Genomic DNA, 11,891 nt, shown 5'->3' with positions numbered 1-11,891 from the left:
ACAGAAGTAACATACAGTATGTGACGTACTGATCATTACTGTATATCAATGACTACAATTAGTTTGATAGATGAAGATCTTATGATAATACAAACACAGAAACCCACACATTTCTCCTTTGACAGGTAATGGGGGAAACTGTGTCATGAGGATGTTCATAAGCAGAGTCATACTCGAGTGTACATCTATGTCAGACACGAGTGTACATCTACGTCAGACATGAGTGTACATATATGTCAGACACGAGTGTACCTCTATTTCAGACACGAGTGTACATCTACGTCAGACACGAGTGTAGATATATGTCAAACACGAGTGTACATCTATTCCAGACACGAGTGTAGATCTACGTCAGACACGAGTGTACATCTATGTCAGACACGAGTGTAAATCTATATCATACACAAGTGTAGATCTACGCCAGATACGAGTATACATCTATGTCAGACACGAGTGTAGATCTACGCAAGACACGAGTGTACATCTATGTCAGACACGAGTGTAGATCTGCGCCAGACACAAGTGTATATCTATGTCAGACACGAGTGTAGATCTACGCCAGACACGAGTGTACATTGTCTAATACACTAGCTCAACTCCAGAGTAAGAATACATGTCATTGCTAAGTCGGCTGGCAGAAATAGGGAAGTAATAACTACACACAGTAAAGACAGTGTGTTGTAGAACGCAGAAACAGTGAAAATGACTGTGGAGAGCCGGCCACTGACCATTGTTGTCATACAAAGGCCGACACCATAGGAGGCTGCTAAAGCGAGGACGGCTCATAATAATGGCCGGAACAGAGCGAATGTAATGGCAATCCAAACACATGGAAACCATGTGTTTCATGTGTTTTATACCCATTCCAGTCATTACCACGACCCTGTCCTCCGCAATTAAGGTGCCACCAACCTCCTGTGGCCTACATATGAATGTGTACTACATAAAGCAACAACATTGTGCTGTGTGTCCTCAGACCGATCCACAGGCAATTCTCTCTTTCTCCCTCCCCTGGCCTTGTTTTCCTCAACCCTCCACAGCCTCTTCTTCTATCAGAAGGCTGGCAGGCAGGGTGATATGGAGTGACGGCAAAGGCACCAAGGCAGTGTGTGACGGCAGAGACAGTATGCACAGAGGTATTTTTTAGAAAGAGACAGGATTGGTGCCGTGTTAAAGCTGAGATCTGCATTTGGGCAAACAGCGCCACTGGCTGCCCCCAGGCGCATTTGTTATTGTTTTGGTTTTGTATATTAAACGGTAGCTGGGAGCTCCAGCATTAAGAAGAAAACAATCACGGTCAAATACTCTGCTGTTCTATCGTGGGCGCAAAGGCGTTTGTTGTTTGAAGTAACAGCTTTGTTGTTGTAAAACGGACTTGCCCTGCATCTCCATATGTGGCCACTAGTTGTGCAGAGCAGTTTTAGTGTGAGACATGAGAGTGAGGGGAAGGAGAGAGAGAGAGAGAGAGAGAGAGAGAGAGAGAGAGAGAGAGAGAATGCAATGTAGCACTAACTGGGGTTAATTCACAACAGAGATGTACATTCCCTCTGTGCTGTGACATACAGGAAGGGAATCTTAGTGTTCCTTGATGCCTAGTGCACCATAGACTCCCAAGCCCTGGGGATGAACTGTCACAGCAAACAATAGTTTTGACAATGGTGGTCTGGGAAAGCTTGACTGCTGTCTTAATATCAGCTCTTGAGCTGCAGAAAATATCTTTGGACAAAGCAATTGTGTTTTGACTTTTCCCCCATATGATGTTGTCAGACCACAGATAAAACTATAAAGCCAGCCAACAGGGCAACAAACTCAACAACTCTATTCTGAGGGGAAAATTCTAAATCAATATCCTACAACTGCCAGATGTTCTAGTCTGTGCTACTGTGCTGTGAAACATAGGTCAACGGCATTACCGATAAGAACACAAACATATTTAAGATTGCGCCTGTTTTGTCTTCCACAGAGAGCAATCACAACTCGGTGATCAGTCACCGCTCTCTCTGAGTGAAAAGCACAGTGTGTCATCGCCAGCATCCAGAGATTGCTTGAACGTTTTCTGGCCTCCTCCTCCCTGTGCCTCTGGCGTCACACATATGGCCTTGTCCCCCGGCGTCACAGAGCCTGGACCGTGTAGCATGCCAGCTCTGCAGCTCTCCTGGCGTGGCTCATCTGTCTTAATTACACCAACTGGACCCTCATTCCAGTTTCTGCTGCTCAGCCTTACAAATTAAACCCTGCGGTATCAATCACTTTAATTACTATGTTAATAATTTGGTAGCATTCCCCAGACAAATCTTTATGGCTATAAAAGTAAAAAGTGTGTGTGTGTGTGTGTGTGTGTGTCACTTTCATTGCCACAGTGGGTCAAAAGGTGACAGGCCAGCATGCACGCACTGACACACACACAGGCAAGCAGGCACACACACACCACATGACACTGTCCGTGTGACAGGGGCTATTCGAGAGGCCAGATGGATTTTTGACAGAGCTTTAAATCATGACAAAGACACCGTTAACCAGCCCACTGGAGAGCTAAGGAGGAGAGGAAGCCTTCTTAAGGCTTAACAGCTTTATTTTTCCTATGTTCGAATGCCCACAAAAAAAAGGTTTACAGTCTGCGCATGCGTGTGTGTGTGCGTGAGTGTGGGCCAGATTATAAAGCTGTGCTATCTCAATCTTGGCCTCTGGCCACGGAGCTTCTATAATCCATGCAGAGCTAAATATTATAATGGTACCAGCCCACAACATCACTGGCTAATTTCAAGGCTGTATAAATTCAAGCGTGAGTATTTTCAGTTCCTAATAAAAAAGTACTGTATGTGTAAGGTTTTCTTCTTATATAATGTTATTGGGTCATTATTCCATCTATTCCACTTTATCTATCCGTGATGAAAAGAGTGGATTCCTAACGAGCAGTGTTTCCCAAATCTCTCCTCTAGTACCCCAAGCCATACAATTTATTTGATTTATTGGAGTTGTAGCACACTAATCAACTGGTCAACTAATCACCAAGCCTTTATTGACAGTATTTGAATCACATCGTCTGGCTCTGGAATGCATCAGATAAGTGGAATGGCTGAGGATTCTTGGAGAAATGTTTGGGAAACACTGCTACAGAGAGAATGTCATACTGTTTCATCATTTCTTGACTAGCAAGTCCTCAGACTAGAAATATATTACGTCAAGACAACAGTAAGCCTGACTGAACTCTGACGTCGTGATTTTCCCACAGTAAGGTCACACTCAAGTGGATCCCAATAATGTGCCGATCCACCCAGATATTACTACTTCAACATGTAAATAACTGCACAATACATGTATCATTCAAAATGCTCTTACCTTGTCAAGACAGCACAGTGGTGCTGCATGTTTTGCTCCCGTCTAGGTGTGATGGGCGACGCAGGGCTTTAAGAGCAGACAGACAGACAGACAGACAGACAGACAGACAGACAGACAGACAGACAGACAGACAGACAGACAGACAGACAGACAGACAGACAGACAGACAGACAGACAGACAGACAGACAGACAGACAGACAGATAGCAGTGAGTGAGGTAAAGGAGCAAAAGGAGCCACAGACATGAATCTTAGGTTAGTTCCCTCTGAAGTTCAGTCCTGGTGCTGGGAGAGCATGGTGAGGACTGACTGGTGGGACCAGGGCTGGGGATGCTCAAACTGGGGCCTGAAGACACATAAAACCTGCTTCAATGGGTTCCCATTGGACAGGAGCTGTTGAGGAGGTGGTGACTAGGTTTTATTACCAACACTTAAAAGGCATGTTGGAGGCCTCTAGGCCTTTTCTCCCTCCTGTTACACCTTATCTTCTCCTCTCTCTCTCTCTCTCTCTCTCTCTCTCTCTCTCTCTCTCTCTCTCTCTCTCGCTCTCTTTCTCTCTCTCTCTCTCTCTCTCTCTCTCTCTCTCTCTCTCTTTCACTGTGCCCCATAATGATATGTGTTGGCTGTGTGTAATTCTGTTAATAATTATGTTGCAGGTTAGGAATAGGGATGCCGTAGGAGAGTGTAGAGTGATGGAGGAACAAGGATATCCTAATCGTGTAGGTCCTTTACTGTACCCGGAGAATACCTCTGAAGTGTTGAGGTGAAGAAAGATCCATTTTTTTATTAAAAGGTCCTGGTCCACACAGACAGGGTTGTTTGCTTGTACATGTCTTATGTGACGGAGTGTATGATAGGCTTTTTAGAAGACTTGGTGATAGAAATACTCAGGCTACTTTCTGAATGTAATCTCTTGTAAAATTGCAATCAGTAACGTAACTTTTGGAATACCTAAACTCAGTAATGTAATCTGATTATATTCTGTTACTTTTTTAGATTACTTTCCCTTAAGAGGCATTAGAAGAAGACAAAAAATGTATGTTACCAATTGAACGACATCAACTGCAGGATAAATCAATGTTAAAGTTTACATAGCTGGCCATATGTGGATGTTAAATTTTACTTTATGGGTTGGTTATGTAGGCTTCTTCTAACCCATCGCTTTCTACTACATACAGTTGAAGTCGGAAGTTAACATACACTTAGGTTGGAGTCATTAAAACTCGTTTTTCAACCACTCCACAAATGTCTTGTTAATAAACTATAGTTGTGGCAAGTCGGTTAGGACATCTACTTTGTGCATGACAGAAGTCATTTTATAATTCACTGTATCACAATTCCAGTGGGTCAGAAGTTTACATACACTAAGTTGAATGTGCCTTTAAACAGCTTGGAAAATTCCAGAAAATTATGTCATGGCTTTAGATAAGCTTCTGATAGGCTAATTGACATAATTTGAGTCAATTGAAGGTGTACTTGTGGATGAGTTTCAAGGCCTACCTTCAAACTCAGGGCCTCTTTGCTTGGCATCATTGGAAAATCAAAAGAAATCAGCCAAGACCTCAGAAAAAAATGGTAGACCTCCACAAGTCTGGTTCATCCTTGGGAGCAACTTCCAAATGTCTGAAGGTACCACGTTCATCTGCACAAGCAATAGTACACAAGTATAAACACCATGGGACCACGCAGCCATCATACCGCTCAGGAAGGACAAGTGTTCTGTCTCCTAGAGATGAACATACTTTGGTGCAAAAAGTGCAAATCAATCACAGAACAACAGCAAAGGACCTTGAGAAGATGCTTGAGGAAACAGATACAAAAGTATCTTTATCCACAGTAAAACGAGTCCTATATCGACTTAACCTGAAAGGCTGCTCAGCATGGAAGAAGCCACTGCTCCAAAACCGCCATAAAAAAAGCCAGACTACGGTTTGCAAATGCACATGGGGACAAAGACCGTACTTTTTGGAGAAATGTCCTCTGGTCTGATGACCATAATGACCATCGTTACGTTTGGAGGAAAAAGGGGGACGCTTGCAAGCCGAAGAACACCATCCCAACCGTGAAGCACGGGGGTGGCAGCATCATGTTGTGGGGGGTGCTTTGCTGCAGGAGGGACTGGTGCCCTTCACAAAATAGATGGCATCATGATGGCATCATGAGGATGAAAATTAGGTGGATATATTGAAGCAAGACATCAGTCAGGAAGATAAAACTTGGTCGCAGGGTAGCCTAGTGGTTAGAGCGTTGGACTAGTAACTGGAAGGTTGCAAGTTCAAATCCCTGAGCTGACAGGGATGTTGTTCTGCCCCTGAACAGGCTGTTCCTAGGCCGCCATTGAAAATAAGAATTTGTTCTTAACTGACTTGCCTAGTTAAATAAAGGTTAATATTTATTTTTTTAAATGGGTCTTCCAAATGGACAATGACCCCAAGCATACTTCCAAAGTTTTGGCAAAATGGCTTAATGACAACAAAGTCAAGGTATTGGAGTGGCCATCACAAAGCCCTGACCTCAATCCTAAAGAAAATGTGTTGGCAGAACTGAAAAAGAGTGTGCGTGAAAGGAGGCCTACAAACCTGACTCAGTTACACCGGGCCAATATTCCCCCCAACTTATTGTGGGAAGCTTGTGGAAGGCTACCCGAAACATTTGACCCAAGTTAAACAATTTGAAGGCAACGATACCAAATACTAATTGAGTGTATGTAAACTTCTGACTCACTGGGAATGTGATGAAAGAAATAAAAGCTGAAATAAGTCATTCTCTCTACTATTATTCTGACATTTCACATTCTTAAAATAAAGTGGTGATCCTAACTGACCTAAGACTGGGCATTTTTACTAGGATTAAATGTCAGGATTTGTGAAAAACTGAATTTAAATGTATTTGCCTTTAGCCGTATGTCAACTTCCGGCTTCAACTGTAAATGGTTAACTTATATGACCAATTTCCACTTGAAGCAGAAATCCTATGTACCATCTCTGAATGTGCAAGACACACGTTTTGCATTTTAGGCAGAAATCCTATGCAACATTTTAGTATGCTCAAGATACCAATACATCTGTTATAGCCTAGTGTAGGAACTGTGAGCTACGAGTAGCCTGGCCCTACATAGTAAATTAACTATATGCAGCCAGTCAGCCTCAGTGTCAGCTCTGATGATGATCTTGCTAAACGCAGGACTTCTGTTTGAGAGAGAAACACATACTTCACTCCGCAGGTCCTAACAGCACATACAGATAACTATATAGATAACTACAGGAAGTGTTTATACCTTTAGCAGATGGTTCTAGATGCTTCTGGTCACATGACTCTGTCTACACACCTGCAATCCCTCTTCTGTCAGACGCATAGGAATAATGATGGGTAGAACCTGTTAGAGCTGAACCGTGGGTTCTAAGATAAGGCTTTATACTACAGAGAGGGGAGGAGGAGGGATGGGGGATGGGGGGAGGGGGGGGGGGTGAGAGGGAGAGAGAGAGAGCGAGAGAGAGAGAGGATGGAGAAGAGTAACTATGAAAGTGGAGATGAGTTGCACAATAGCCTGCTGACATACAGATGTTGAGCCGCTGGGGAATGTTATTACTGGTACCTGACATATCTCCTTGACTCTGAGGAACCTGTCATGTGACGTCAAAACGTCAGCAGGCTATACCTGTGTAGGCATCAGATCATGGAATAAACCCTGAGCATTATAAAATGTATATCTCTGCCTGTTTATGATTGCTCCAACCTGTTCACCAGGAATTTGTATAATTTTGTAAAAGTTTTATTTGGTAAACCCTATCACTAGATTACTGTCATTGTTGTTGAACACCCCTCTAACTTCTTGTGTTTACTGAACTCTTAACTCCACGACTCCATATTTTGCTTCTCAATCCCATAATAGTTGTAGAATACACCGAACTAAGAAATGCTAACAACCTAATGACTGTAAACATAGCCTATTGTATTTGTGTTGATAGCGATGGTGAAAGGTGTCAGGTGGACTATTTCAGTGTTTAATTTCTCAGCCGTCGTTGACGTCAGCCCGTCTATTGTAAGCACAGTGCACAAGCATGCAGCAGCCACCGCAGGACTCTGGTCCACCCTGTGCATGCTGACTGTTAATATTCTCCCGAAACGATGTGTCAACCACCAGACAGAGGATAAACACGAAGCTAAACCACGAGACAGGCCAGGCGCACCACTTAGACAAATTGAACATTACTGTCATGATGGGGGAAACGTAAGCTAAGCTAGGAGGCTGACTTCTAGTGTTTTGCACTGCAGAAGACGAGGATACAGGGGCTGAATGGATAACCATGGCAACAGCAGCAGGAGAAGCGGTGAGCAGCAGCTTACAGCAGCGATATAACCACTGAACACAGACAAGGCATCATACCTCCGTAGATCTGAAAGGCAAGGGTCGCTGTAGGTTGTGAAGCCAAAGCCTTGTGGACAGTGGTGGACACTGGTTATTGCGTGGGGATTCGCAGCGCATCAGTGAGCAAGGTAAGGTCTGTTACATTGTAGCTAGCATCCTCATTGTCCATCACAGTGCAGTGGGACAGACAGAGAATATAACGGGCCGGCTGTTGCTTGCTGCTGTATTGTGAAACATAATGTTTTGACAAGGTTGTAACAGACCTGTCTGCTAAATTGTTGCCGACGCTCCAGCTCATCATTTAGTTGCGGTTAAAAGGTTGATGAGTCTATAATAGCAGCGTTGGCTGTAACAGCATCACTAAAATACTAACAGTAGAACGTTGTGTTTTCCACGCACTCACTCACGCACTCACTCACTCACGCACACACACACGCACACGCACACGCACACGCACACACACAGAGCAAATCATTTTATGGAAAACATTTGGCAAACCCCCATAGCTGCTTAGTGGAGGGCAGGTGCATTGTCTGCTACACACTGCATTCAGCTGTCCGCTTGGTGAACAGTCTACTTTCCTAGCACCTCAGCAGACCCCTACAGCAGATTCCTGAAGTGATAAAACAAGGATTTTCCAGCTGACTTCAACCCACCCAGGTCCATCCGCTCCGGGCGAAATGTAGTCAGACCACATGGGACTTTCGTGTGAAGACAGCATTGACGTTTCACACAATCTGCTGTTAGACAGATCTTATTCCACCTCCATCAACCCTCCAACAACTGTACCAACAGCCCCAACCACTGTACCAACAGCCCCAACCATGGTACCAACAGCCCCAACCATGGTACCAACAGCCCCAACCGCTGTACCAACAGCACACAGGCCACAGCAATGTTATGTTCCTTGGCTAGTTGGATGACTTGATGGGGTGAATTACTATGATATATTATATTAGAGACTTTGGAGAAATGTTACACATTGTTATCAGCACAGAACAGAAGTGCAAGTTCAGTAAGTCACTGCAACCCTCACCCACTCTTCACCCTTCCAGAAATGTGTGTGTGACTGTGAACGAAACTAGTATTTCTACAGTAGCTAATGTCCTGAGAAGAACTTGGCCCGGAGTTCACTATCACACGATTTACATAATCTTCTCTCTCCGTTACACAGTCAGTTAGGCTCTCCCTGAATCACATATTTTTGCTGCAGCTCCCTTCCTTACTTGGTGCTTCATTCCTGGGGATTGTGACTTTTAAGAAGCGGGTAGTTCACACATCTCATATAGCCTAGTTCCAGTCGGTGCATGGAGGGACAGATCAGTGTACAAGTTCAGCATAAGCCTACTGCTATTCTTGTAGCTCAACAACACATTTAGGCTGATTTGTCTTTAAACCAAGAAAATAGCCATTTAATTTATTGTGTGGCATGGAGAATAAGGATACCAGTGTGCTGGAGTGTCTATTCTGTGGGATGGTGTTGTTGTATTCCAGTGTGCTGGAGTATCTATTCTGTGGGATGGTGTTGTTGTATTCCAGTGTGCTGGAGTATCTATTCTGTGGGATGGTGTTGTTGTATTCCAGTGTGCTGGAGTGTCTATTCTGTGGGATGGTGTTGTTGTATTCCAGTGTGCTGGAGTGTCTATTCTGTGGGATGGTGTTGTTGTATTCCAGTGTGCTGGAGTGTCTATTCTGTGGGATGGTGTTGTTGTATTCCAGTGTGCTGGAGTGTCTATTCTGTGGGATGGTGTTGTTGTATTCCAGTGTGCTGGAGTGTCTATTCTGTGGGATGGTGTTGTTGTATTCCAGTGTGCTGGAGTATCTATTCTGTGGGATGGTGTTGTTGTATTCCAGTGTGCTGGAGTGTCTATTCTGTGGGATGGTGTTGTTGTATTCCAGTGTGCTGGAGTGTCTATTCTGTGGGATGGTGTTGTTGTATTCCAGTGTGCTGGAGTATCTATTCTGTGGGATGGTGTTGTTGTATTCCAGTGTGCTGGAGTGTCTATTCTGTGGGATGGTGTTGTTGTATTCCAGTGTGCTGGAGTGTCTATTCTGTGGGATGGTGTTGTTGTATTCCAGTGTGCTGGAGTATCTATTCTGTGGGATGGTGTTGTTGTATTCCAGTGTGCTGAAGTGTCTATTCTGTGGGATGGTGTTGTTGTATTCCAGTGTGCTGGAGTGTCTATTCTGTGGGATGGTGTTGTTGTATTCCAGTGTGCTGGAGTGTCTATTCTGTGGGATGGTGTTGTTGTATTCCAGTGTGCTGGAGTATCTATTCTGTGGGATGGTGTTGTTGTATTCCAGTGTGCTGAAGTGTCTATTCTGTGGGATGGTGTTGTTGTATTCCAGTGTGCTGGAGTGTCTATTCTGTGGGATGGTGTTGTTGTATTCCAGTGTGCTGGAGTGTCTATTCTGTGGGATGGTGTTGTTGTATTCCAGTGTGCTGGAGTGTCTATTCTGTGGGATGGTGTTGTTGTATTCCAGTGTGCTGGAGTGTCTATTCTGTGGGATGGTGTTGTTGTATTCCAGTGTGCTGGAGTGTCTATTCTGTGGGATGGTGTTGTTGTATTCCAGTGTGCTGGAGTGTCTATTCTGTGGGATGGTGTTGTTGTATTCCAGTGTGCTGGAGTATCTATTCTGTGGGATGGTGTTGTTGTATTCCAGTGTGCTGGAGTGTCTATTCTGTGGGATGGTGTTGTTGTATTCCAGTGTGTTCTATTTATTTGTAGGGACGGTGTGTTTGCCTTTTATTCTAGTCTGCTTCATGAGATGGAGGTTCATTATGAAGTGAGTGTGTGAGATTCATTTCCTGTCATGTGACGGTGTTGTGTAAACATTCAGCCGGTTGTCATGACACTGCGACTGTCCTAAGATTACGTCTACGCTTGGCCAGTTGTCTCAGTTATGACTCTCCAAATACGCACTCCAAATATAGGAAAGTAGCTACAGTAGGCTGCTATACTCTGAATAATGTCTGATCCTGAGATATTTGGTTATACTCTCAGAAGGAGAAAAATAGAAGATAGCCTACCTGCAGACTGCAGGTAGGAAAGTCTGTGGTGAAAAATAACATTTGAATCCATATTATTGTGCTGACCTTAATTTTTCTAGACTATTTCAGGTCTACGAACTACTGGTAGGCTAATGTACGAATACTACGAGTGTACTGGGTTGTGTCCTTATTTCAGTTATTGAAATGTCAGTCTATTTGCAAGCTGAACATACAAGCCAGGTCAGTGAGAGAAGAGCCAGGGGCTTGTTGTGCTTCCCCCATAGAACACTAGCATATAACTTGTAATAGCCTCATAGAGCCCCAGCCTCAGTACTGTAACCTGTAATAACCTCATAGAGCCCCAGCCTCAGCACTGTAACCTGTAATAGCCTCATAGAGCCCCAGCCTCAGTAGTGTAACCTGTAATAGCCTCATAGAGCCCCAGCCTCAGTAGTGTAACCTGTAATAGCCTCATAGAGCCCCAGCCTCAGTAGTGTAACCTGTAATAGTCTCATAGAGCCCCAGCCTCAGCAGTGTAACCTGTAATAGCCTCATAGAGCCCCAGCCCCTGCCTCAGCAGTGTAACCTGTAATAGTCTCATAGAGCCCCAGCCTCAGCAGTGTAACCTGTAATAGCCTCATAGAGCCCCAGCCCCAGCCTCAGTAGTGTATCCTGTAATAGCCTCATAGAGCCCCAGCCTCAGTAGTGTAACCTGTAATAGCCTCATAGAGCCCCAGCATCAGTAGTGTAACCTGTAATAGCCTCATAGAGCCCCAGCATCAGTAGTGTAACCTGTAATAAATCCTCATAGAGCCCCAGCCTCAGCACTGTAACCTGTAATAGTTTCATAGAGCCCCAGCCTCAGCACTGTAACCTGTAATAACCTCATAGAGCCCCAGCCTCAGCACTGTAACCTGTAATAGGCTTATAGAGCCCTAGCCTCAGCAGTGTAACCTGTAATAACCTCATAGAGCCCCAGCCTCAGCAGTGTAACCTGTAATAACCTCATAGAGCCCCAGCCTCAGCACTGTAACCTGTAATAGCCTCATAGAGCCCCAGCCTCAGCACTGTAACCTGTAATAGCCTCATAGAGCCCCAGCCTCAGCAGTGTAACCTGTAATAGCCTCATAGAGCCCCAGCCTCAGCAGTGTAACCTGTAATAGCCTCATAGAGCCCCAGCCCCAGCCTCAGC

The 11,891-nt window shown here is 44.5% G+C and overlaps 1 protein-coding gene across 1 annotated transcript; it reads right to left on the bottom strand.

The window, feature by feature from the left end:
- Positions 1 to 3,611: 3,611 nt before the first annotated feature.
- LOC139372345 (probable cyclin-dependent serine/threonine-protein kinase DDB_G0292550) lies at positions 3,612 to 10,780 on the bottom strand. Its single transcript, XM_071112063.1, has 3 exons — positions 10,739 to 10,780; positions 9,154 to 10,344; positions 3,612 to 3,731 (listed from the first exon to the last, which is right to left on the bottom strand). Exons 1-3 carry the CDS (start codon positions 10,778 to 10,780, stop codon positions 3,612 to 3,614), a joined length of 1,353 nt encoding a protein of 450 aa, XP_070968164.1.
- Positions 10,781 to 11,891: the final 1,111 nt, after the last annotated feature.

The sequence above is a fragment of the Oncorhynchus clarkii genome, chromosome 18 (assembly GCF_045791955.1).
Source record: "Oncorhynchus clarkii lewisi isolate Uvic-CL-2024 chromosome 18, UVic_Ocla_1.0, whole genome shotgun sequence".
NCBI classification, from domain to species: domain Eukaryota; kingdom Metazoa; phylum Chordata; class Actinopteri; order Salmoniformes; family Salmonidae; genus Oncorhynchus; species Oncorhynchus clarkii.
This window is presented reverse-complemented; position numbering and strand designations above follow the sequence as displayed.

Coding starts and splice junctions, on each gene's coding strand:
- LOC139372345 (XM_071112063.1), bottom strand. CDS start 10,780: ATGTTATTTTTCACCACAGACTTTCCTACCTGCAGTCTGCAG. Junction 10,345..10,738: donor TTCCTACCTGCAGTCTGCAG/GTAGGCTATCTT, acceptor ACCATCCCACAG/AATAGATACTCCAGCACACT. Junction 3,732..9,153: donor ATAGACACTCCAGCACACTG/GTATCCTTATTC, acceptor CCTCCTCAACAG/CTCCTGTCCAATGGGAACCC.